Raw genomic sequence first — 26,615 nt, 5'->3', positions numbered from 1 at the left:
TTGGTTTGTTTAGATCTTTTTGTCAATATCTTAAATACGTGATATATTTCCCTAAATATTTTGCCTCTGAAGTTCTGCCCTTTAGCCCTTCTCTGTGTTTCGTTTTGTGTTTCGTTTTGTGTTCCATTTATACAGTTCGTCTTCTTTTCCTTTAGGTATTCCGTTTAGCGTTTTTCTGCTGTGCCTCCTTGTCTTTTCTGTGCGTTCCTTGGGTTTGCCTCACCAGGGCCGTAGCCAAAACAAAAAATTATGACTGAGGCAAAGTCCATGGTTTAATTCTTTTCCTTGGCATTTACCAGTGTTTCAATTTCCCCTTTCAACAGAGAAACAACAAAAACGAGAAAAAATAAATGACTGAGGCAAGTGCCTTGGTTTGCCTCATACTGACTAGTCTACGGAACTGCTTACATCGCCCTTCCGTTTAACAAGAGATTCCCCGATCGAGGATAGTCTAAGTTACATTGTACTGCATTCCTTAAAACCAGAGAGCTTTCAGTTTGTTGTCACCTGTGGAAACTGATTGTTTAAGAGCTGGCTCGAAGTTCGTCAAAAATACTCCGCCACGCGTAGTATTTTCAACTCTCTCCTTGGTGTTTTGAAATGTGGTCAAGCACGGTCTTTCTTGCTTGATAGTATTCCATCACGTTCAAGAATTCAACTAGCGGAGAAGTTTTACTTAGCTCTCAGCCACTGGAAACAAGTTCTGACTGGTCCTTCCGTTCAGTGTCGTTATGAAACACCAACACCTGCGACAAGAATTTACTTCAAGCAAACCTTGCAAGTACGTGCTTCGGAGAAGATGGTTTTGACGTCTTGCCAAAGCATGAACTGTACTCAAAACCAATGTGTTTTGTGCAGCGGTAACTTGGTCTTTTTCTTGTTTAAACGTCCTCTGTGAATCTTGATCCTCTCTTGAGCCAATCAAATCGTCTCCAAAGCGAGTTTCCCCGTGGCCAAACCCCTGTAGGCTAAGACTGGGGGCGAAAATATCACGTGACACAAACAGGACATTATGGCCGAGTGAGTTTGGAGTCGAGATAACAAAGATGGCGGAAGACACGTGCAAGAGGGAACATACTTTTTTGAGTGTAATACTCTAGTAAACTAAACAGGCTTTTTCCCGGGGCTGTTACACACAAGAAAATGTAAACCTCTCGTTGAGAAGTAACCGAAATGTTGAAGGCTTGTACGTGGAAAGACTGGACACAGAGAGGACATCAAGCGAGATAACTTGGCTGAACGAAGTTAAACAAGACTGCAAGCCAAGATTGGATCAGATGAAGAGCAGAACATCACCAGATAAAGATAAGATAAGGAGTAAATGAATGGTAGTACAGGACGACAACTGAATATCTGGTACCATAGAGCAGGTATGTTTATTAATGATTTTCATGAAGTAATTAGCATGAATAATCAGTCTCTCCACTGTCAAGGTATACATGTGTAAAAAAACATTTGAAAATTACCAGTCAGTGTAAAATGAAGACTGCAGACTGCAGACCAGGAGGGGTAAAATGTGTGGTTCCAGAAAATAACCATCGTCCACCCCCCCTCCTTAGAGGGTTTTTTTCCAGATAGACCCCTCACCCCCAGGATTTTCTGTTTTGAAGGGGCTTCACGGTAGTCCACCCACCCCCTAGAATTTTGGTGTTTTGTGGTTTTACGCTTTGGGCCCCACAGCTGTTGGGAGTTCCATATCCACAAATAACAAGACGTGAGTCATTTATTTTGATCTCTTAGGCACTGTAACAAAATTTAGCCACAGCTGTTCATGGTAAAGATCAAGGTTGTGAGATATATTTTTCCTAGAAATGAAGTGAAGTGAAGTGAAGTGAAAGACTTTATTTAATGAGGGTGACCCGTGACAGTAACTTAAGTTACTGATAAACTTGGGGCCCTCAGCTTAAAATAATTAGAGTGCTAAAAATATATTATTTACAATAAAATGCTAAAATACGATATTATTTACAATAAAATACTTAATTAAGTTACTATTAAAAATGGTTACAAATAATAAACTGGACTTACAATTTCAAACATACTACGAATAATAAGAGTTAAAAAATTCCATTAGTTTTCTGAGAGTTAAGAATAGTATTACATAATTTAGCCTTAAACGATTTAACGGACTTCTCTGTTTTTAAAGACCGGGGTAAACTGTTCCAATCTTGAATAGTTCTGACGGCGAAAGTGCGTCCTCCCTCAGAGGCGTTTCTGTGAGAGGGGCATAATAAATTTAAATTACAATTTCTAGTAGTTCTCGAATGGACGTCAGAGTTTTTCCTTAAAGATGTGTTCATGTATTCAGGTAAAGTTCTGTTTATCCTTTTGTAGGCCAGTGCACATCGATTTATATAAGCTTCTTTGTAAAAGGGGATCCAGTTTAGCTTATTAAATAAAGTGACAGTTCGACTAGTACGTTGTGCTGCAAGAATAATACGGGCAGCCCGTTTTTGCATACGGAGAACTCTCTCGAGTGCCTCTTTGTTACACGATGTCCATACTGTGCTTGCATACATGAAGAGTGGTTTGATTACTGCGTTATAGTAGATCAATTTTTGATTCTTTTTCAAGTAGCAGCTTATATGGCGTAGAAGACCAATTCGTTTTGAAAGTTTGTTACATAGTTCGTCAACATGTGCTTCGTAAGTTAGGTTCTCGTCGATTATCACTCCAAGAAGTTTATGGCTACCAACTTGTTCAATTTCTGCATTTTGCATCCTAGCTTCAAATTTTCCTGCGTCATGGGTTATACGTCTGCGCAGACGCTTTCCCGTAGCCAACAACGCTTTGGTTTTCTTGGTATTTATAAACATTTTGTTTTCACTAGCGCATTTCTCAACTTCTGTCAAGTCCTTTGTTAATGATTTGTTTAGTGCAGGAATAGCTTTCCAGTCTGAGCTTAAAGACAAGGTGGTATCGTCTGCATAGATATCCATAGTTGACTTGTGAACGTTTAGAGGCATGTCATTGACAAACAGGAGGAAGAGCACCGGTCCCAATATTGATCCTTGGGGAACGCCCTGTCTGATAGTCAGCTGTTCAGATGTGGTTTTCCCTAATGTAATAAATTGCTTTCTCTGAGACAGGTACGATTGAAACCAGGCAACAGACGGAGGGCTTGCACCGTAAATAGACAGCTTTTTTAGAAGAAGTTCGTGATTTATAACATCAAAAGCTTTACGAAAATCTATAAATACCAGACCGGTCACTTCGTCATTGTCCATGTTTTTCAGGATGTGGTCCGTAAGTCTGATTAGAGCTGTTTCTGTAGAGTGACCTGACCTGAAGGCTGATTGATACTCATATAACATGTTGTTGTCATGTAAAACCTTAAGAAGACAGCTGGCTACGTGTTTTTCGATAATCTTCGAAAAGACAGGTAAAACTGATATCGGGCGGTAATTGTTGATATCGTTTCGTGCGCCACCCTTGTGCAATGGTGTAACTTTTGCTACTTTCCAACGGTCTGGAAAACTGTTTGTCGATATTGAAAGGTTCAGCAATTTGCATAATGGACTTGCAAACGCTGGTGCAATAATTTTGAGTACACGAATACTTATGCCATCGTGCCCAGAGGCCTTGTTACAAGCGATTTTCCCTATGGTGTCAATGATCTGCTTAGGCGTTATTGGAGGGATGTTGAAAGCCACATTATCATTCAATCGCGAAGAGACAAAATTTTTCAGCTTGGTGTCATCAAACTCTACGCCAGCGTCGTTTTCCTTGCCAATTTGATCTAGGATGTTTACGAAGTACTGATTAAGCTCATTTGCAATGGAAGCTTCGTCAGTAATGATGTTGTTTCCTGTGTTTAATTCATCGATGCGAACTCGAGGTTTACTAGTCCCACTTAATGTTTTGAGTGCTTGCCAAACTCCTTTTGGATTTCCTTTGTTTTCGTCAATTTTCTTGCGGAAGAAACTTCTCTTTGTTTTTTTGATGAGACTTGTAGTTTTACCCTTTGCATGTGTATAGCGTTCCCAGTCTGCAGGCAGATTTGAAATTCGCGCCGTTTTCAACAGCTTGTCTCTTGTTTTCATAGACGACAAGATCTCTTTAGTCATCCAAGCAGGCTGGTTCGGTTTCTTGACGCGTTTAGATTTTAGTGGAATGTGCCTGTCCAAAACGTCATTTAGCATTGTTTCCATTGTAATCAAAACATCGTTTAAATCATCAAAAACAAAGGCAATGTCCCATGGGGCACATTGTAGATCATGTAATAGTTCATTTGTATTCAGATTTTTGAAGTCACGATATTCTATGGTACTGTGGGTTTGATCTCTTTGCTTTTTGGAGTATTTACGTCTAATAAAAACTGGCAAGTGGTCTGAAAGACCAATATCTGGTACAGAGATTTCAGTAACAAAACCAGGATGCGTTGTGTAGACATGGTCGAGACAAGTTGAGCTCACGGGACGTGTAACTTTGTGCAGGAGTTGGCTTAAATTTAGGCTTTTTAATGCCTTCGCTAATCGATGATGTTTGTAGACATATGTATCCAAGAAGTTTATATTAAAGTCTCCAAACACATACATTTCTTGGTTTCTTAAATAAGCTGTTTCAATGTTAAGCTCCAGTTTGGCATCCGTGTCCGCCGTTGAAGAAGGCGGGCGATAAACAGCTCCTGTGAGTATCGGGCGATTTGATTTATAGGGATAGACTTGTAACCAGACGGTTTCTAGATCCATTTCTTCCAGGCTTGTAATTCTTTCGACTTTTAAATTGTCAGCAACGTAGGCGAGAATTCCGCCGCCGTTCTTGGTTCCTTGCCGGTCTTTCCTGAAGAGCGTGTAGCCAGGTATTTCTAAAACGCAGTCAGGTTTGTTTGGTTTAAGAAATGTTTCGAGGAGAAAAAGCACATCGATTTCTTGACGTCTAGTGGTTAGTAATAACCTTATCTGCTCAAACTTAGTGTCCGTTAGATTGTTTACGTTCCACTGTCCTAGTCTGAGACCTTTTCCTGGTAAACATACCTTGGACAAATTGACTGTCTTGTCATTCTTGTTATCACTTGGAGTAGTCGGGCCAGGATTCGGGTTTACATCACAGGCCTTAAAAATTTCGAGCTCCAAAATACGAGGATTGAAAGTTGAAACACCATTTGTAGTATATTTCATCACAGAGTGAAAGAATTTTCGCTTGAAGTTCTTCGGTTGGAATGCTGAAACTGCCTTTAGTCCCAAAATGGCCGCGCTCGTCCGGCCTTGCTTTGTTGCCGTAACACATTGCTGCTGATATCTACCCAAATTTCCGATATAATCGCTATCAGAGAAGTTATGATCGTAATAACTTGCTGAGAGAAGCACAAGTACTTCGAAAACCAACTGTAGTACTCGAAAATTTAGCCTTTTCACCGAGTAAGACGCCATGGCACTCACGCACGTGCTCACACTTAGTGGCGATATTTCCTTGGACTGTGGAATGACCGTGGAAAATACTAGACACCCTTACAGACCTGTCCCTTTATGTCCCGCTGAAGTGTTTGAACTACTGGTAACAACTTACTTAGAAAGGATGGCATACATGTAACAGCAAACCTTTTCTTCATTCAACTGAAAGAAGTTTTCAATCACGAATCAAGGAAAGTACTCAACATTTTTAAAGGAGAGCTTAAAAGCTCTTTCAAATAAACCAGTCTAAGTTTTAATTTATGCATAGTTTAAAGAACATAAACTTTGAACGGTACATGTACACTGTACCTCGATATTACCCACATTCAGGCTTTTGGTCAAGATTTAAAAAGTGGGTGTCCCAAAAGTGCTATAGGGCCTGCTCAAATGAACAATCTATAAGGCAACATGTGAAAAATAAAGCGATTTTCTTTAATAAGAGGCCATCCACAGGATGCCTGGACACCCATCTTGCTAAAAGCCTGCCCATATTAATAACCATGAGATTTCTGTATGTTGCAGGTGTAAAATTCAAGACAAGTTTTTGTCCAAAATTGTGAACAGTGCTGTTGATCTAGCATTTTTAAGGGATCAAGACTTCAGTATTTGCCAAATATCTCTTAAATTTGTCTTTCAGCAAAGGACTACATCAATAAAGTAATACGCTTTGTTTTTATAATTTGTAAATGATAGTACATTCATTTTACGCCTTATTATTATTTTTTAACTTGTCATATGTGTCATGCGTGAAACACATTAACCATGTTTTCCAGTTCAGTCGTAACTAACAATGGAATGAAATCTTTGCTATGGCTCCAGCAATCATAGCCATCATGCTCAGCTCTGGCACCTTCAAGGTGTCCAGCTCATATTTTTTCCTACTTTTTTGAGCAGATGAATTCCTATTTTCTCCTATTTTTAAAAATGAAACCTCCTATTTTTCCTATTTTTTTTTTTTTTTGGCTAATTAAGCATCATGTCTTGCAAAATTGAAAATGGATTAATAGCCTCTGGTGTTTCATAGGCTCGGATGTGGATTTAGCATAAAGCAATGTCATGACTTGGATGTTCTAAATTAGCAAAAATATTAGGGACAGTAACTATTTCTTTGTTCTCTGTTCCTTACTGGATTTCTGTTCATCGCTCTGATTTACTGGTTCCATATTTCTCAATGATTTTCTTTGTTATATATTGTATCGACATGTAGCTGTATCAATATGGTTCATGTGATTATGTTGAAGTCAACAGATAATATTCTGTATAAACCCATTGAAAATACGTTAATTATCCAATAATGGAAGTATAAAGCTGGATTAGTTGGTCTAAGACATTTACTTGCTACTCAGGGTTTCATGCTTCTTCAGAAGCAATCATCAGGCAACTGCTAGAAAAAATGGTTACAGGGAAAGATATTTGAAAAAAAAAACAGAACAATATGTAAAAAGGGTGGTACGTGGCGCATCAAGTGAGATGCTATGGCTAATAAGGTGATGATATTTTTCAGCAAAAAATTCCTAGAATGTCTACAGCAAGATATTGGCTCATTTCTGTTGTTTAGGGTTGACACTTTGGGTTTACATAAAATGAAATATTTCTCCCCCAAACTCAAATTACATTTCTTTATAGTGTTCGAATAAGATCTGCTCTCCTTCATCTTAGGCCATTTAATGTTGTACTCAACGTTCTGGTCCTTCAGGCTCCATATAATGCTCACTAAGCTCAGTTGCACTTCTCTATGTTTCGTTTCGAAATGAGCATCATATATGATTTCTATATCTTTGTCATTAAGTCTGATGTGTCTCTAGTTAAACTATTGAGCACTCTAATAGCTGATGAGGATTTCAACCTGCTATTTGGTTAATTATCCAATGTATGTCCTCATGCTGAACTCTTGCTCACTTGTGTGATCATATTTGAACCTGGAAGATGCTCATGTGAGGAAGTTGATGTTCATCAAATAAAAGAAAACCAAATTAAGGGTGAACTGTCTTGTTAAAGTCAAATTAAGGGTGAGCTGTTGTTTTATGTCAAGTCAAGAGGGAAGTGTCGTTTTAAAACTTCTCTTAGGATTTGTGTTTGCTATTGTGTGCTGGGTTGATGTTGAAGTTTTGAAAAGACAGCGTAGTTTCTGAACAAGGTGAAGCCTGAGTAATTCAGTTACAGTTAAAATCAGGGAATTTGGATTGATGAATTCAGTGTAGTATCACTAGTCTTGTTTCTAGGAAAACATGATATTAAAATGTCAATTTCACAACTGATTGACTTGAAGAAAAACCAGAAAAGACTGGATGCTAGCGTCATGGCTCTGGAAGCGCTTAGAAACGTCATCAAAAACAACTCAGGTGTAAACTGCGCAAGCGTTACGTTGACGTGTCACGCCGTGTGTTGCTTGGGAGACGATTGTGTGACAGGCCAAAAGTGTGTTTGTAGTTGTTTTGCCTGTTTAATGCATTGTGGCGAGTGTCAGAGCAATAGCAGCAAAATATGGATGATACTCATCAGATCACAAAACTCAACTTTCCTCACGAAACTGACCTTCCCCAAAACCTCAACCTCAACAAACCTTTCCTTTTTCCCCTTGCTTAATATGTATCGTCCGTTGCTATTTTCAGATGACTGGGACAATGAACTTGCGTTTTCACAAATTCCTTCATGTCTCCGATTCGATATGACAGATGTGTCTACCTTGAATTCATTTATTTCAGTCATTTATTGCTGTGAACTGATGCCCCTGTTAAAGGGGCTCAGTCATGGTATTTTGAGTTATTTTGGCCACATACAAAATTACCTTTGAATGGTAGGAAACCTGAAAATAACAGTTTTGTAAGAAAGAAAAACACCAAAGAGATAATGATAACCATAACGGAACAAGGATGGCTAAGGATGGAGAAGATTAACACGGATTACAAATGACGAATTTGAAAAATTGAAGCTAATCTTTTCAATATGCGCAAACCGTGACTGAGCTCCTTTAAAATAGCCATTGTCGTTATCTCCCTGGTAATTAACCCATTTTACGTCATGAAAATCTAATTTCTGTGACTTGTCTCTCTGTTGACAGGCACTGAAGCTCAGTGTATAGGACATTTTAAGCTGATTTTCTCCTTACTAAGGATGACTAAAGCAACAAAACTTCAGAAGTTTGCTCTTGAGGTAAGACGAAGTGCTTTGAACAATGTCTGGATTAACCTCTTAAAGTTCAATCTCAACATAAATTTTCTCCCCAATTGTCTTTGTACACTCCTTATAGTTTTAGTTGGGAGAGGTTTGTGGTGTATCAACCCTTGTCAGCGTAAAAATAAATTTCTTAGTCTATAGTACTAGTACGGAGAATCTTTAATGTGTCACGATCAGTTCCTCTCGCTGGTTCTCATTCATTTCTTATGTTACTAAACATTAACACAGTTTTTCTTTGGGTGTTCAATTTCTTTATTCTCATCACTTGTCTTCTTAACAGTGTATTGATAATGTAAGGGGAAATGACTCTTATCACTGTATTGCAGGTCATCTCAAGCACGACAGCAAACAAGAACTGTGTAACGAGTATAGGTGACTCTGACATCCTCGGCTTTTTGTTCCTAACACTACACACGCTTCCATCAGGTGGGTCGTCTACAGTACCCCTTACCCTCCCCACCACAGGATCCGTTTTTGCGTCTCTGTTACGTCTTTTCCACTCTAACCCGAGAGATTTTGATTATGCTGTTGCCTGCCTGCCTTCAGTTTTGTATTTTTTCGATGAGGTTTTCTGGTTATCTTGTCTGTCCTTCAGTTTTGAGCATGAGTAATCTCAAACTACACAAAACATAAGAAGTGAAAAACATTTGTATACAGGAAAAATTGATACTTCCATTAACTTGTAATCCTGGGTTAGCGTTAACCGGCTTTCGAACAACTCGGCTCTGGCATGTTAAGAGAAAGTTTCAAATCATGTGCTTGTTTCTTTCCCAGAAAAGTGCAAAAATAGTTCTCATTCATAACCTTTGTGGTATTGTTTTTCATGACAGATCGTCTGTTGGCAGTTGATACAATGCACGCACTTTGTTCCAACACTAAAATCGTCAAGGAAACGATGCATAAAGGTAAATACCACAAACTAAAACGTCAATGTTGACGGGGATTAGCATATTACTTACGTCACGAATTTTATTTAAGGCAAGAGGGAGGGGGTGGTGGTGGCGCAGTGGTCTGCTATGTTAGACTTCAGAGCGAGTGGTTAGACTCTGCTTAGAGTCGTAGTATTGTGCGCTTGGACAAGGCTCTTTGCTCCTAACCTAGAAGTATAAAGCAGTTAGGGCAACTTGTCAAAATGCCGATATCCCATCAAAGGGAGTGGTAGGTTGGGGTGGGATGGGTGTGGCAATACCGTCTCTTATCCTCTTTATGCTGAAGAAACAGCTTTGCGCAAAAATTCAGTAGAGTGACTGTTTGGAGGCTAATCGTAACCCTGCTCGTCGCTTCTTCGATTTCTTGGACCCGAGACAGATTCTAACCTGGTGTATTTTTCAGGCGGTCTGATCTATTTTCTGGACCTTTATGCAAATGGCACAAACCCAGTGGTCCGCGAGAGATCAGCCGAGCTGTTTTCCAAGATGATGTCAGATAAGCTCATTGGACCCAAAGTGAAGATCGTGTTGTCCAAATTTTTGCCAGCCATCTTTATGGACGCTATGAGAGACAACGCTTCAGCAAGCGTGCATATGTTTGAAGGTGAGGCAAGTCGTTCGCCAAGCTATATTAGAACGTCAGGGACGTTACACGGCCTTGTCACGCTATTTTGTTTTGGAAAGATTACTTGACGAACTAAAACATGTGTCAGGGTTGCCACAGCTCAGGAGATGGTCAGGGGAAAAAATTATTCAAGGTCAAGAAGAAGTAAGGGAATTTTATTTTGAGTCAGGGAGAATTGACATTTTGAAGAAAAGTCGGGGAGATTTGAAAGAATTTTAACATGACTCTGCTGATTTAATACCATTGAAGGCTGGAAGAAATATTCAGTGTGATCTCAACGATGTTTCTCCTCAATCAAGAAATTGTTTTGAAAACTTGCCAGTCTCGATGAATGGGTGGAAAGGAAGGCTGTTAGGGGAGGCTAGAAACTCTTCTGTCTGTGACATTTTGTATTTATTTGCTCAGGGAAATATTATTTTTATCAGGGAAAACTCAGGGATTTTGAAAGGTTATGTCTGTGGCAATCATGTGTGTGGCTAATAGGTTATGTATGTGGTGTCTATACCGGATCTGTTTTTGATTTGTTTGTTTGTTTTTTTCGGTATAGCAAACCAGGAGAATCCTGAACTGATATGGAACACTGAAGCCAGAGAAAAAATCTGCACAGTGGTAAAACAGCTTAAAGACAAGTGAGTTTATTAATGCTAGTCCATGTTCCATGATTCTTAGTGTTTGGAAATGTGGTCAAACACAGTCTTTCGTGTCTGATATACTGATTAAAGTCAGTTGGTTAATGCCCTTAAAAAGTCGAATAATTGTTCCTGTTAATATTTCGTTATGTAAACCTGCGGCCAGTGCCGTCTTAAACGAGGATGATCATGACGAAACTAGTTGTCTCCGGTCTTAGATGTGCATCTCTTGTACAGACACCATTTTGAACCGCCATCTTCCCCTCAACATGTCATTACGTTTAGAATTACGTCTTGACTAGCAGTAAAGATTGCGTTACGTGAGTAGGCCAAGAAGCTGCTGTTACACAGGAAAATGTGCTGATCGCGTTTCTTTTTCCTGTCGTTATAGGCATTACCAGGTGCAGAAAGACAGCCCAGACATTCAATGGAAGGTAAGACATTATTTCGTGACTTCCCTGTCCTCTTTTGTGAAAATATTTAGTAGGCAGGTGAAATTTAAATACTTTGAAGGAGGTTTGTAGAAAAAGAGATGTGTACTTAAAAACAGGTGGAGAAATTCGTCTGGCAAAGAGTGCATTTAATGATATTTGTACTCTAAGAGAATTTGGAAAACAAACAGCCTTTGTTATTGAGAAATTGATGTGAAACGTGTTGTGTTTTTGTTTTCAGCTTCCTGAAGACTTTGAAGTTATGTTTGACGAAGCTGCTGGGGAAATAACAATTGGTGGAATTTATCTTCGGCTCTTTATTCAGCAGCCAGCTTGGGTATGTTCTTAAAAAAGAAAAAGAAAAAAACAACAAAGAAAAAAAAAAAGTTTCTTTAAACGGCGTTGGTTTTGTTATAGTTGTTGCAAAAGTGAGGCTAAGGTTTTCTCAGAGCCGAACCCATTAAGCCAATCAGAACTCAAAGCAAACAAAAAAAAACATAACTCGTCAAAAGAGCGGGAAAACACGTAATCAGGGTTAAGCGCGGGAAAACATATAACCAGTGCCAAGCGCTAGAAAGCTCGTAACTGATGGCGAGGGAGAAAAAGCAATTTGAGAAAAGAGGGGGAAAGGTCGCATGAACGAAATTTGCAACACCAGTTATTACGGTGGCAAAACGTACAAATAGCTAGCCGTAACTTGGAGGAAAATGTGGGGAAAAAATGCTTGATAGAAATCGTGGTCAGTGCAGATTTTGCATCCGAGTGGACTAGAACGGAAGATTCTGGCCAAGGTCAATAAACCATTGACTTTGAAGTCATTATATAGCTCAGTAAAGCTACAGTAAAACAAAACTCAATAGTATAGCTTTGAAAGTGGGTTCTTTTTATTTTGTCTTCTCAGGTTCTTCGGAAGCCGAAGGAGTTCCTTATAGCTTTGCTACAGAAGTTTGTTGAACTGCTAACAAAATCCTCCTCTGATGTAAGTTTTGTTTTATTTTCAAGGGGTTTACGTTTTGATACTTGTTTGTTATACTGTCATTTTCGTTTTCCACTTTTTGGTACTTTTCTGAAACCTCTCAGACCAGGCTGCTGCTTTACCTGTTTTACCTGTTTAGTACGTGTGTTTTATATTGTCATTTCCGTTTTCTACTTTCTTGCTACTTTTCTCAAACCCGTTTCAGGGCGAGACTCTCGAGACTGTCACCCAGGCCACACTCTGTCTTTTTACGGCACAACCGCAGCTAGCAGACCAGGTACGTGGAAAACGACGAATTAGAAGTGGTATTGGGAATTTTCGTCTATAACCACATTCTAAACAACTTATTTTTTTCCGATTCAACCCTCAAGCAAGCATGCGCCATGTTGAAATATCGTGAACAAAACTGCTCAGTGTACGGGGCTGGGGTGGGGAACGTGTCTGCTTGCTCTTGCCTAGTCTCCTGGATGGCAACTCAAGAAAAACGTTAAGTGACTTCTCAGAAATAACACGATCTCGGGCAGGGCTAGAGGTTTGAAACGGTAGTCTTGGCTAGATCAACTTTTATTTTCTCCAGATGTAATCACCACTTAATTGAGTATACAGACGTGAGAATTAAGGAATTGGTCACCAGTTAGCAGAACGTTTGTGTTCACATTGCGGCATAAAGCGAATGTTAAGAGTATCTGTGCTCTATTCCCAGGTCCCAGGCCTAGGCCACATTCCAAATTTAGTAAAGAGCATGGGTTCTACAAACAATGCAGTCGTGAAATCCGCTGTGCAAGTGGTTCACTTGCTCTCGGCTAACGAGGTAAGACACACCATTAGGGGATGGAGTTTAATCCAGACCTCACAAAGGAAATTTAGTTATGCAATGATATTTTAAAACAACGTCGCTTTTTTGCGATGTACATAATTGCATGCAGGGAACGTCACATTTCACCCATGTAGAAATAAACTAAGGCCCCATCCACATTGCCGGAGAAATTTAAAACGCAGCTTTATTTGTAAATGGATATGTAAGACTAAAAGATTCATATATATCACGAACCACGAACGTAGAAAATGTAGTGTAAATTTTTTCGATGCGTCGAGTCAAGGTTGTTTGTGTCCGCGTCACTTGAAAAAGCGTAATTTGGCCCTTTTCAAGAGAGAAATATTGTCAGTATTCTGAAAAAAGTTTACCTTGAAAAAGCTATGTTGTGTTAAATAGTAAAATCAGATTATTGAAAGAGCGATTAATTTTTAAAAAGGGGATGTCATCTGTGGAAAAATAAGAAAGCCATTTAAATTACATTTTTGCATTTCTTATATAGTGGAACTAAGATTTTGATTTATTCGTTGTATGATTTCTCTCGCTCGGAAACGGCCCTTTTCAGATCTGTGTTCGAAGCATGGCGCAGGTCAGCGACTGTATCAGTCACATGATCAAGGGAATGGAAGCGAGGCCAGATGTCGTGGGTGTGGCATGTGAAGCACTTCACAGAATGTTTGACAAGAATCACACAGAGCTTGTAGCACAGGTAAATAAGAAGTGATATTTACCTTGAATTGTGTAGTAAACCTCGAGACTAACATGTTTGATGATTAATCCTCTTTCCGTTTGTGCTGTGTATGTGGTTTTGACTTTTAAGTTTTTGGATGAAACCCTAGTGTGGGCATTAAATGAAAGTTATTGAGCAGTACTTTCATGTGGTGCTGTTTACTATGCTGTACAATGTGGTACTAACTTTAAAGTTTCTGGATGAAACCCTAGCGTGTGACCATTCAAATGAAAGCTATTGAGCAGTACTTTCATCTGGCACTGTGTATTATGCTGTACAAGGTGGTTCTAACTTTTAAGTCTGTGGGTGAAACCCTGGTGTGTGACCATTCAAATGAAATGAGCAGTACTTTCATCTGGTACTGTTTATTATGCTGTACAAGGATGAAACCCTAGTGTGGGACCATTCAACTGAAAGCTATTGAGTGATACTTTTATCTGATACTGTTTATCATACCGCACGAAGCTCTTCTAACTTTTGAGTTTGTGGGCGAAGCCTTACTGTGCCACCACCGAAATGAAAGCTATTGAGCTGTACGTTTATGATATACTGTGTATTATTAGAAGATTTGTTTACATCACCCTTTTGTGTGACTATTCAAGAGATCTTAACTTCCTTCCTTTTATCTCTTTAGGCTCTTTCGTTCGAATTAGTTCAGTACCTTCTGAACCTCCTAAACGGAGCTCTAAAAACTGTGGAAAACCCCGCCGCAACCAAAGCACAAATAGTCAAGGCTGTGTTTCGTTTTGTGTTTCGTTTTGTGTTCCATTTATACAGTTCGTCTTCTTTTCCTTTAGGTATTCCGTTTAGCGTTTTTCTGCTGTGCCTCCTTGTCTTTTCTGTGCGTTCCTTGGGTTTGCCTCACCAGGGCCGTAGCCAAAACAAAAAATTATGACTGAGGCAAAGTCCATGGTTTAATTCTTTTCCTTGGCATTTACCAGTGTTTCAATTTCCCCTTTCAACAGAGAAACAACAAAAACGAGAAAAAAAAATGACTGAGGCAAGTGCCTTGGTTTGCCTCATACTGACTAGTCTACGGAACTGCTTACATCACCCTTCCGTTTAACAAGAGGTTCCCCGATCGAGGATAGTCTAAGTTACATTGTACTGCATTCCTTAAAACCAGAGAGCTTTCAGTTTGTTGTCACCTGTGGAAACTGATTGTTTAAGAGCTGGCTCGAAGTTCGTCAAAAATACTCCGCCACGCGTAGTATTTTCAACTCTCTCCTTGGTGTTTTGAAATGTGGTCAAGCACGGTCTTTCTTGCTTGATAGTATTCCATCACGTTCAAGAATTCAACTAGCGGAGAAGTTTTACTTAGCTCTCAGCCACTGGAAACAAGTTCTGACTGGTCCTTCCGTTCAGTGTCGTTATGAAACACCAACACCTGCGACAAGAATTTACTTCAAGCAAACCTTGCAAGTACGTGCTTCGGAGAAGATGGTTTTGACGTCTTGCCAAAGCATGAACTGTACTCAAAACCAATGTGTTTTGTGCAGCGGTAACTTGGTCTTTTTCTTGTTCAAACGTCCTCTGTGAATCTTGATCCTCTCTTGAGCCAATCAAATCGTCTCCAAAGCGAGTTTCCCCGTGGCCAAACCCCTGTAGGCTAAGACTAGGGGCGAAAATATCACGTGACACAAACACGACATTATGGCCGAGTGAGTGTGGGGTCGAGATAACAAAGATGGCGGAAGACACGTGCAAGAGGGAACAAACTTTTTTTAGTGTAATACTCTAGTAAACTAAACAGGCTTTTTCCCGGGGCTGTTACACACAAGAAAATGTAAACCTCTCGTTGAGAAATAACCGAAATGTTGAAGGCTTGTACGTGGAAAGACTGGACACAGAGAGGACATCAAGCGAGATAACTTGGCTGAACGAATTTAAACAAAACCACAAGCCAAGATTGGATCAGATGAAGAGCAGAACATCACCAGATAAAGATAAGATAAGGAGTAAATGAATGGTAGTACAGGACGACAACTGAATATCTGGCACCATAGAGCAGGTATGTTTATTAATGATTTTCATGAAGTAATTAGCATGAATAATCAGTCTCTCCACTGTCAAGGTATACATGTGTAAAAAAACATTTGAAAATTACCAGTCAGTGTAAAATGAAGACTGCAGACTGCAGACCAGGAGGGGTAAAATGTGTGGTTCCAGAAAATAACCATCATCCACCCCCCCTCCTTAGAGGGTTTTTTTCCAGATAGACCCCTCACCCCCAGGATTTTCTGTTTTGAAGGGGCTTCACGGTACTCCACCCACCCCCTAGAATTTTGGTGTTTTGTGGTTTTACGCTTTGGGCCCCACAGCTGTTGGGAGTTCCATATCCACAAATAACAAGACGCGAGTCATTTATTTTGATCTCTTAGGCACTGTAACAAAATTTAGCCACAGCTGTTCATGGTAAAGATCAAGGTTGTGAGATATATTTTTCCTAGAAATGACCGTGGAAAATACTAGACGCCCTTACAGACCTGTCCCTTTATGTCCCGCTGAAGTGTTTGAACTACTGGTAACAACTTACTTAGAAAGGATGGCATACATGTAACAGCAAACCTTTTCTTCGTTCAATTGAAAGAAGTTTTCAATCACGAATCAAGGAAAGTACTCAACATTTTTAAAGGAGAGCTTAAAAGCTCTTTCAAATAAACCAGTCTAAGTTTTAATTTATGCATAGTTTAAAGAACATAAACTTTGAACGGTACATGTACACTGTACCTCGATATTACCCACATTCAGGCTTTTGGTCAAGATTTAAAAAGTGGGTGTCCCAAAAGTGCTATAGGGCCTGCTCAAATGAACAATCTATAAGGCAACATGTGAAAAATAAAGCGATTTTCTTTAATAAGAGGCCATCCACAGGATGCCTGGACACCCATCTTGCTAAAAGCCTGCCCATATTAATAACCATGAGATTTCTGTATGTTGCAGGTGTAAAATTCAAGACAAGTTTTTGTCCAAAATTGTGAACAGTGCTGTTGATCTAGCATTTTTAAGGGATCAAGACTTCAGTATTTGCCAAATATCTCTTAAATTTGTCTTTCAGCAAAGGACTACATCAATAAAGTAATACGCTTTGTTTTTATAATTTGTAAATGATAGTACATTCATTTTACGCCTTATTATTATTTTTTAACTTGTCATATGTGTCATGCGTGAAACACATTAACCATGTTTTCCAGTTCAGTCGTAACTAACAATGGAATGAAATCTTTGCTATGGCTCCAGCAATCATAGCCATCATGCTCAGCTCTGGCACCTTCAAGGTGTCCAGCTCATATTTTTTCCTACTTTTTTGAGCAGATGAATTCCTATTTTCTCCTATTTTTAAAAATGAAACCTCCTATTTTTCCTATTTTTTTTTTTTTTTTGGCTAATTAAGCATCATGTCTTGCAAAATTGAAAATGGATTAATAGCCTCTGGTGTTTCATAGGCTCGGATGTGGATTTAGCATAAAGCAATGTCATGACTTGGATGTTCTAAATTAGCAAAAATATTAGGGACAGTAACTATTTCTTTGTTCTCTGTTCCTTACTGGATTTCTGTTCATCGCTCTGATTTACTGGTTCCATATTTCTCAATGATTTTCTTTGTTATATATTGTATCGACATGTAGCTGTATCAATATGGTTCATGTGATTATGTTGAAGTCAACAGATAATATTCTGTATAAACCCATTGAAAATACGTTAATTATCCAATAATGGAAGTATAAAGCTGGATTAGTTGGTCTAAGACATTTACTTGCTACTCAGGGTTTCATGCTTCTTCAGAAGCAATCATCAGGCAACTGCTAGAAAAAATGGTTACAGGGAAAGATATTTGAAAAAAAAAACAGAACAATATGTAAAAATGGTGGTACGTGGCGCATCAAGTGAGATGCTATGGCTAATAAGGTGATGATATTTTTCAGCAAAAAATTCCTAGAATGTCTACAGCAAGATATTGGCTCATTTCTGTTGTTTAGGGTTGACACTTTGGGTTTACATAAAATGAAATATTTCTCCCACAAACTCAAATTACATTTCTTTATAGTGTTCGAATAAGATCTGCTCTCCTTCATCTTAGGCCATTTAATGTTGTACTCAACGTTCTGGTCCTTCAGGCTCCATATAATGCTCACTAAGCTCAGTTGCACTTCTCTATGTTTCGTTTCGAAATGAGCATCATATATGATTTCTATATCTTTGTCATTAAGTCTGATGTGTCTCTAGTTAAACTATTGAGCACTCTAATAGCCGATGAGGATTTCAACCTGCTATTTGGTTAATTATCCAATGTATGTCCTCATGCTGAACTCTTGCTCACTTGTGTGATCATATTTGAACCTGGAAGATGCTCATGTGAGGAAGTTGATGTTCATCAAATAAAAGAAAACCAAATTAAGGGTGAACTGTCTTGTTAAAGTCAAATTAAGGGTGAGCTGTTGTTTTATGTCAAGTCAAGAGGGAAGTGTCATTTTAAAACTTCTCTTAGGATTTGTGTTTGCTATTGTGTGCTGGGTTGATGTTGAAGTTTTGAAAAGACAGCGTAGTTTCTGAACAAGGTGAAGCCTGAGTAGTTCAGTTACAGTTAAAATCAGGGAATTTGGATTGATGAATTCAGTGTAGTATCACTAGTCTTGTTTCTAGGAAAACATGATATTCAAATGTCAATTTCACAACTGATTGCCGATTGCTCTTCAATTGATTTAGATTTATAATATAATGTTATGCAAACTGATGTTGTTATCACAATGAGAGCGACGAAGAAGAATAACTTTAAATTCAAAATGCTTACATTATCACACTGTATGTACAAATGTATATCACTGTCAATGAACTAAAGTGGTCGATTGGAGTAGCTGATGGGGTGTAGGGAGGTTATCTTTGTCCATCAATTATGATTCTCCTATTCTTTTCCTAATTTTTTGAAGGAAAGTTCCTATTTTTTCGTATTTTTTCAATTGCAGTTTCCTATTTTCCTATTTTTCTGAACAACTATGCTGCTGGACACCCTGCACCTTTCTCAAGCTCATCAATTTGTGATGCATTTAACAGTGGATTTAACATGTTAAGCCTATATGGTAGATGTATACACTTATTCCATTGAGGTAATTTAATATTATCTAGCTTATAAATATCTTTCACTTGTTTCCTTCCATCAGGAGAAAAGAGTCCAAGTGATAATGTTCTCCCTGATCATGACCAGATACCAAGAAACACAGAATTGTTTTCAGGTATTAAGTATTTGCCCAACTTTATTCTGTATATCACAAAAACTACATTACTGTAGCCTTTAAATTAATAATTAAATATTGTGAATATTGTGAAGTTGTTGATTACAGCATTTCAAGTACAAATCGGGTTACTGTAGATTTGAATGATCACTAACAACACTTTGTGTCTGTTTTTTAGGCTCCGCTTAAATTTGCAGCAGATTTGATCGACTTCCTTGGCTCAGAGGCGCAGGTTGGTAACATTACAAGAAATAGCAATTTTAACATTTTTTCGCCCAAGGACAAGCAGTTTTAAAATATGATAAATAGTGATATTAGTCATTGATGCGATCTACTTTGTTACCTGCCTTGAATAATGATGAGATTTTAACCTTTCAGTCTTGCGTATTTGTTTCATTCCCAGTACCTTCATTCATTGATGGCCCTCACTGCCACAGAGCTGGACTTGAAGAAAAACCAGAAAAGACTGGATGCTAGCGTCATGGCTCTGGAAGCGCTTAGAAACGTCATCAAAAACAACTCAGGTATAAACTGCGCAAGCGTTACGTTGACGTGTCACGCCGTGTGTTGCTTGGGAGAGAGATGCGTGGTGGAGCACGTGGTCAAGATGGCGGGTCGGTCGAGTTTTGCGAGCTCTCTTACATTTTATTTAATAATATGTTTACTCCTTGCTCAAGTCTCGAAGTTTTGCCCTCAAGGAACCCAACACAGTAACCTTCAAATTCTTATGGCTACAAAAGACGCAAATGAAGTGAAGCTCAACGTTTATCCAGCAAAGTCAACTCCGAGATCCCTCGCAACCAGCATGGCAAACGCAACGAAGACCATGAAGCTGATTCGCTTTATACGCCTTCTAAATACAGCCATGATTGCAAATGTCATTTTATTATCGAATGATATACAACTAAATCCAGGCCCTGGGCCTATTCAACATCGTGAAATGAGGGGCTTGCGTCTATTCCATTTGAATATCTGCAGCCTAAGAAATAAGGTGGACGAGCTTCGACTGTTCTGCGAAACACACAAACCTCATGTGCTATCGATAAACGAAACATGGTTGGATGAGTCATTTTCAGACGAAGAAATTTGGCTTCCAGGCTTCAATTTACTGAGGAAAGATAGAAATTGCCATGGGGGTGGATTAGCAGTTTACATCGCTGAACACCTAAGCTTCAATCGACTGGACGAAGCAAATCCCGAACTAATGTGTGCAGATTTAGAAGCAATTTGGTTTGAATTGTCTCAACCGAAATCAAAGAAGCTGTTGGTTGGCTCTGTTTACAGATCACCAAATTCGGATATTTCCGCCTTTAATTCGAGTTTGGAGAAGACCCTAAACAACCTTAAGAGTATCGGTGCGGAAACGGTACTCATGGGGGACTTAAATGTTGATTTCTCCAAATCAACAACATCTTATAAACACCTTCAACAGATAACCAAGTCATTTTGCCTAAAACAGTTAATCAAAGGATTTACAAGAGTAACGCAGCACACCAGAACTTTAATTGATTTATTTTTCACCTCAAGGCCAGAACTTTATTTCGCCGGTGTTGTACCAGTTGGTTTTTCTGACCATAGTGCTATTTTTGGGGTAAGAAAGCTACACAGGATGAAACGCCCTCCACCAAAAATTATTGAAACGAGAAATTATAAACATTATAATCCAGCATTGTTCCGTGACGACCTAAAACACATCCCATGGGAAATCATCGAACTAGAAGAAACACCAGAGGGTAGTTGGAACGCCTTTAAAGACCTTTTTCTAACAGCTGCCGACAAACACGCACCCATTGTTACGCGTCGCGCCCGTGGATATTCAGTGCCGTGGTTAACAAGCGATCTAAAGAAACTTATGCAAGAGCGTGATTACCACCACAAAAAGGCCCTAAGTACAAACAAAGAACAACATTGGAGCAATTATAAGCGGTTACGCAACACCATAAACACAAGAATGCGTAAAGAAAAAATTGACTATTATGCAAATCAACTGGCGGATGAAAAAGACCCAAAGGTGATGTGGCGAACTTTGCATAAAATCGTCCCCCAAAAAATCAAATCAGTACCTTCAAGCAGTGATGGTCTTACAGCCTCGAGATTCAATGACTTTTTTACATCGATCGCAAACTCTCTGAGCAGCCATTTTGAACGGTGTACTCTGCCAAAAGTTATGTCAACTAGAGTTGAACAAGACTTTGTCCTTGAAGAGGTGTCATCCGGATTTGTTCAAAAAGAACTGCTCAAAATGAAGTCAACTAAAGCTACTGGCCTCGATGGAATTCCTGCTCGATTACTGAAAGATGCAGCAAATGAAATATCTAGACCAGTCGCCTACCTCATAAATTTAACAATTTCTACCTGTATGATACCATCTGAATGGAAAACTGCGAAGGTAACTCCAATATACAAATCGGGCGATAAGAGCGACCCAAATAATTATCGTCCGATTTCTGTCCTTCCGTTGATTTCTAAAGTAATGGAACGAGCAATTCAATCACAGCTTGTAGCATTTCTAATCAGAAACCATTCCTTGTCAGTGCATCAATCAGGATTCCGTAAGAAACACTCCACTGAAACAGCCACTGTACACTTTGTTGATCACATTTTAGAACAAATGGATAAACAGATGATTACCGGGTCTATTTTTATAGACCTAAAAAAAGCGTTCGATCTCGTTGACCACCTCTGCCTGATCCACAAACTAGAACATTATGGAATTAGAGGGAAAAGTTTGAAATGGTTCGAAGACTACCTTACAGCTCGATCCCAGAAGGTCAAATACAACCAAGACGAATCATCGAGCTTAACTATTAGTTATGGGGTTCCCCAAGGATCCATACTGGGCCCGATACTATTTGTGATATACATCAATGATCTCCCGCAAAGTCTACTGAAGTCACAAATAGGCATGTATGCCGACGATACTGTTATATATTTCTCTGATTCCTGTCCAGATATCATCAAGCAGGTTCTTCAAAACGATCTTACCAATGTTGAGAAATGGTTAGTAAGCAACAGGCTGATACTCAATCAGAGTAAAACTAAATGGATGCTGTTTGGAACTAGGCAAAAACTAGAACACTGTCCAGACTATAAAATAGAGCTTCACGGGAAAAACATTGACAGAGTATCAAGCTTCTGTTATTTAGGGGTAACACTAGATGAGAATCTTTCATGGAACGAACATGTACAATTGATTTGTAAGAGAGTAAGAAAACGTCTCGGCCTGCTGTCACGCATACGACCCTACCTTACTCTAAAAGCTGCTAAATGCGTGTATAATTGTTTAGTTCAGCCGATTTTTGATTACACTAACACGGTATGGGATGGGCTGTCAATCGGTTGCAGTAACAGCTTGCAACGTCTGCAAAACAGAGCAGCACGCATTATACAAAGGAGGGCAACAACCGAAGGATCTTTTAAAATGTTAGGGTGGGTGGATTTGGAAACCCAAAGAAAAGCCCACAAATGCATTTTAGTTTTTAAATGTTTAAATAATTTAGCTCCTCCATATTTGTCGGATTATTTTATTAGAAATTGCAACGTTCATTCTTACAACACGAGGAAAAGGAACGACATGCACTTGCCGAAACCCAAGTTAACGCTAGGGAAAAGGACTTTCAGATACTCTGGTGCGCTTCATTTTAATAATTTACCCACTACAATAAAAGAAGCAACATCGCTCCCCATTTTTAAAAATCTTCTTAGACTTTATTTTAGAGAGTAGTTTTTATTTTTAATTTTTTATAATTGTAAACGTAAATCTCTATGTATAGAAATTTAATGTAGTCTTAATTTACGCAGGGCCCCTTTTGATACCAGCCAAGTGCTGATTGGGCCACCCTGCCTAAATAAAGTTGACCTTGACCTTGACCTTGACGATTGTGTGACAGGCCAAAAGTGTGTTTGTAGTTGTTTTGCCTGTTTAATGCATTGTGGCGAGTGTCAGAGCAATAGCAGCAAAATATGGATGATACTCATCAGATCACAAAACTCAACTTTCCTCACGAAACTGACCTTCCCCAAAACCTCAACCTCAACAAACCTTTCCTTTTTCCCCTTGCTTAATATGTATCGTCCGCTGCTATTTTCAGATGACTGGGACAATGAACTTGCGTTTTCACAAATTCCTTCATGTCTCCGATTCGATATGACAGATGTGTCTACCTTGAATTCATTTATTTCAGTCATTTATTGCTGTGAACTGATGCCCCTGTTAAAGGGGCTCAGTCATGGTATTTTGAGTTATTTTGGCCACATACAAAATTACCTTTGAATGGTAGGAAACCTGAAAATAACAGTTTTGTAAGAAAGAAAAACACCAAAGAGATAATGATAACCATAACGGAACAAGGATGGCTAAGGATGGAGAAGATTAACACGGATTACAAATGACGAATTTGAAAAATTGAAGCTAATCTTTTCAATATGCGCAAACCGTGACTGAGCTCCTTTAAAATAGCCATTGTCGTTATCTCCCTGGTAATTAACCCATTTTACGTCATGAAAATCTAATTTCTGTGACTTGTCTCTCTGTTGACAGGCACTGAAGCTCAGTGTATAGGACATTTTAAGCTGATTTTCTCCTTACTAAGGATGACTAAAGCAACAAAACTTCAGAAGTTTGCTCTTGAGGTAAGACGAAGTGCTTCGAACAATGTCTGGATTAACCTCTTAAAGTTCAATCTCAACATAAATTTTCTCCCCAATTGTCTTTGTACACTCCTTATAGTTTTAGTTGGGAGAGGTTTGTGGTGTATCAACCCTTGTCAGCGTAAAAATAAATTTCTTAGTCTATAGTACTAGTACGGAGAATCGTTAATGTGTCACGATCAGTTCCTCTCGCTGGTTCTCATTCATTTCTTATGTTACTAAACATCAACACAGTTTTTCTTTGGGTGTTCAATTTCTTTATTCTCATCACTTGTCTTCTTAACAGTGTATTGATAATGTAAGGGGAAATGACTCTTATCACTGTATTGCAGGTCATCTCAAGCACGACAGCAAACAAGAACTGTGTAACGAGTATAGGTGACTCTGACATCCTCGGCTTTTTGTTCCTAACACTACACACGCTTCCATCAGGTGGGTCGTCTACAGTACCCCTTACCCTCCCCACCACAGGATCCGTTTTTGCGTCTCTGTTACGTCTTTTCCACTCTAACCCGAGAGATTTTGATTATGCTGTTGCCTGCCTGCCTTCAGTTTTGTATTTTTTCGATGAGGTTTTCTGGTTATCTTGTCTGTCCTTCAGTTTTGAGCATGAGTAATCTCAAACTACACAAAACATAAGAAGTGAAAAACATTTGTATACAGGAAGAATTGATACTTCCATTAACTTGTAATCCTGGGTTAGCGTTAACCGGCTTTCGAACAACTCGGCTCTGGCATGTTAAGAGAAAGTTTCAAATCATGTGCTTGTTTCCTTCCCAGAAAAGTGCAAAAATAGTTCTCATTCATAACCTTTGTGGTATTGTTTTTCATGACAGATCGTCTGTTGGCAGTTGATACAATGCACGCACTTTGTTCCAACACTAAAATCGTCAAGGAAACGATGCATAAAGGTAAATACCACAAACTAAAACGTCAATGTTGACGGGGATTAGCATATTACTTACGTCACGAATTTTATTTAAGGCAAGAGGGAGGGGGTGGTGGTGGCGCAGTGGTCTGCTATGTTAGACTTCAGAGCGAGTGGTTAGACTCTGCTTAGAGTCGTAGTATTGTGCGCTTGGACAAGGCTCTTTGCTCCTAACCTAGAAGTATAAAGCAGTTAGGGCAACTTGTCAAAATGCCGATATCCCATCAAAGGGAGTGGTAGGTTGGGCTGGGATGGGTGTGGCAATACCGTCTCTTATCCTCTTTATGCTGAAGAAACAGCTTTGCGCAAAAATTCAGTAGAGTGACTGTTTGGAGGCTAATCGTAACCCTGCTCGTCGCTTCTTCGATTTCTTGGACCCGAGACAGATTCTAACCTGGTGTATTTTTCAGGCGGTCTGATCTATTTTCTGGACCTTTATGCAAATGGCACAAACCCAGTGGTCCGCGAGAGATCAGCCGAGCTGTTTTCCAAGATGATGTCAGATAAGCTCATTGGACCCAAAGTGAAGATCGTGTTGTCCAAATTTTTGCCAGCCATCTTTATGGACGCTATGAGAGACAACGCTTCAGCAAGCGTGCATATGTTTGAAGGTGAGGCAAGTCGTTCGCCAAGCTATATTAGAACGTCAGGGACGTTACACGGCCTTGTCACGCTATTTTGTTTTGGAAAGATTACTTGACGAACTAAAACATGTGTCAGGGTTGCCACAGCTCAGGAGATGGTCAGGGGAAAAAATTATTCAAGGTCAAGAAGAAGTAAGGGAATTTTATTTTGAGTCAGGGAGAATTGACATTTTGAAGAAAAGTCGGGGAGATTTGAAAGAATTTTAACATGACTCTGCTGATTTAATACCATTGAAGGCTGGAAGAAATATTCAGTGTGATCTCAACGATGTTTCTCCTCAATCAAGAAATTGTTTTGAAAACTTGCCAGTCTCGATGAATGGGTGGAAAGGAAGGCTGTTAGGGGAGGCTAGAAACTCTTCTGTCTGTGACATTTTGTATTTATTTGCTCAGGGAAATATTATTTTTATCAGGGAAAACTCAGGGATTTTGAAAGGTTATGTCTGTGGCAATCATGTGTGTGGCTAATAGGTTATGTATGTGGTGTCTATACCGGATCTGTTTTTGATTTGTTTGTTTGTTTTTTTCGGTATAGCAAACCAGGAGAATCCTGAACTGATATGGAACACTGAAGCCAGAGAAAAAATCTGCACAGTGGTAAAACAGCTTAAAGACAAGTGAGTTTATTAATGCTAGTCCATGTTCCATGATTCTTAGTGTTTGGAAATGTGGTCAAACACAGTCTTTCGTGTCTGATATACTGATTAAAGTCAGTTGGTTAATGCCCTTAAAAAGTCGAATAATTGTTCCTGTTAATATTTCGTTATGTAAACCTGCGGCCAGTGCCGTCTTAAACGAGGATGATCATGACGAAACTAGTTGTCTCCGGTCTTAGATGTGCATCTCTTGTACAGACACCATTTTGAACCGCCATCTTCCCCTCAACATGTCATTACGTTTAGAATTACGTCCTGACTAGCAGTAAAGATTGCGTTACGTGAGTAGGCCAAGAAGCTGCTGTTACACAGGAAAATGTGCTGATCGCGTTTCTTTTTCCTGTCGTTATAGGCATTACCAGGTGCAGAAAGACAGCCCAGACATTCAATGGAAGGTAAGACATTATTTCGTGACTTCCCTGTCCTCTTTTGTGAAAATATTTAGTAGGCAGGTGAAATTTAAATACTTTGAAGGAGGTTTGTAGAAAAAGAGATGTGTACTTAAAAACAGGTGGAGAAATTCGTCTGGCAAAGAGTGCATTTAATGATATTTGTACTCTAAGAGAATTTGGAAAACAAACAGCCTTTGTTATTGAGAAATTGATTTCTTTAAACGACGTTGGTTTTGTTATAGTTGTTGCAAAAGTGAGGCTAAGGTTTTCTCAGAGCCGAACCCATTAAGCCAATCAGAACTCAAAGCAAACAAAAAAAAACATAACTCGTCAAAAGAGCGGGAAAACACGTAATCAGGGTTAAGCGCGGGAAAACATATAACCAGTGCCAAGCGCTAGAAAGCTCGTAA

The 26,615-nt window shown here is 39.1% G+C and overlaps 1 protein-coding gene across 4 annotated transcripts; it reads left to right on the top strand.

Moving 5' to 3' along the window:
- Positions 1 to 993: 993 nt before the first annotated feature.
- LOC149107522 (dnaJ homolog subfamily C member 13-like) lies at positions 994 to 26,531 on the top strand. 4 transcript variants are annotated; one of them, XM_089297029.1, is made up of 21 exons: positions 994 to 1,370; positions 8,455 to 8,546; positions 8,897 to 8,996; positions 9,401 to 9,475; positions 9,903 to 10,103; positions 10,672 to 10,753; positions 11,145 to 11,187; positions 11,426 to 11,521; positions 12,086 to 12,163; positions 12,366 to 12,437; positions 12,864 to 12,971; positions 13,540 to 13,683; positions 18,864 to 18,935; positions 19,114 to 19,167; positions 19,339 to 19,459; positions 23,476 to 23,567; positions 23,918 to 24,017; positions 24,422 to 24,496; positions 24,924 to 25,124; positions 25,693 to 25,774; positions 26,166 to 26,531. In XM_089297029.1, the coding sequence occupies exons 1-21, from the start codon at positions 1,322 to 1,324 to the stop codon at positions 26,296 to 26,298; spliced, it is 2,070 nt and encodes a 689-aa protein (XP_089153155.1). In that variant the 5' UTR covers positions 994 to 1,321; the 3' UTR covers positions 26,299 to 26,531. The 4 variants fall into 4 exon arrangements, with proteins under 4 accessions (XP_089153155.1, XP_089153154.1, XP_089153156.1 ...); XM_089297028.1 differs by lacking the exon at positions 994 to 1,370 and adding an exon at positions 7,600 to 7,735; XM_089297030.1 differs by lacking the exon at positions 994 to 1,370 and adding an exon at positions 7,602 to 7,735 and having other exon boundaries at positions 25,693 to 26,303.
- Positions 26,532 to 26,615: the final 84 nt, after the last annotated feature.

This window comes from Orbicella faveolata, unplaced genomic scaffold (genome assembly GCF_042242905.1).
Source record: "Orbicella faveolata isolate gen_17 unplaced genomic scaffold, um_ofav_v1 contig_27, whole genome shotgun sequence".
In the NCBI taxonomy this organism is placed as follows: Eukaryota; Metazoa; Cnidaria; class Anthozoa; order Scleractinia; family Merulinidae; genus Orbicella; species Orbicella faveolata.
Note: the sequence above shows the minus strand (reverse complement) of the source record. Positions and strands in the feature narration are given on the sequence as shown.

Excerpts from the sequence above, each read along its gene's own strand:
- LOC149107522 (XM_089297028.1), top strand. The coding sequence starts at position 7,633 with ATGTCAATTTCACAACTGATTGACTTGAAGAAAAACCAGAAAAGACTG. Across the intron at positions 9,476-9,902 it reads CAAGGAAACGATGCATAAAG|GCGGTCTGATCTATTTTCTG; the intron begins GTAAATACCACA and ends TGTATTTTTCAG. Across the intron at positions 10,754-11,144 it reads GTAAAACAGCTTAAAGACAA|GCATTACCAGGTGCAGAAAG; the intron begins GTGAGTTTATTA and ends CTGTCGTTATAG.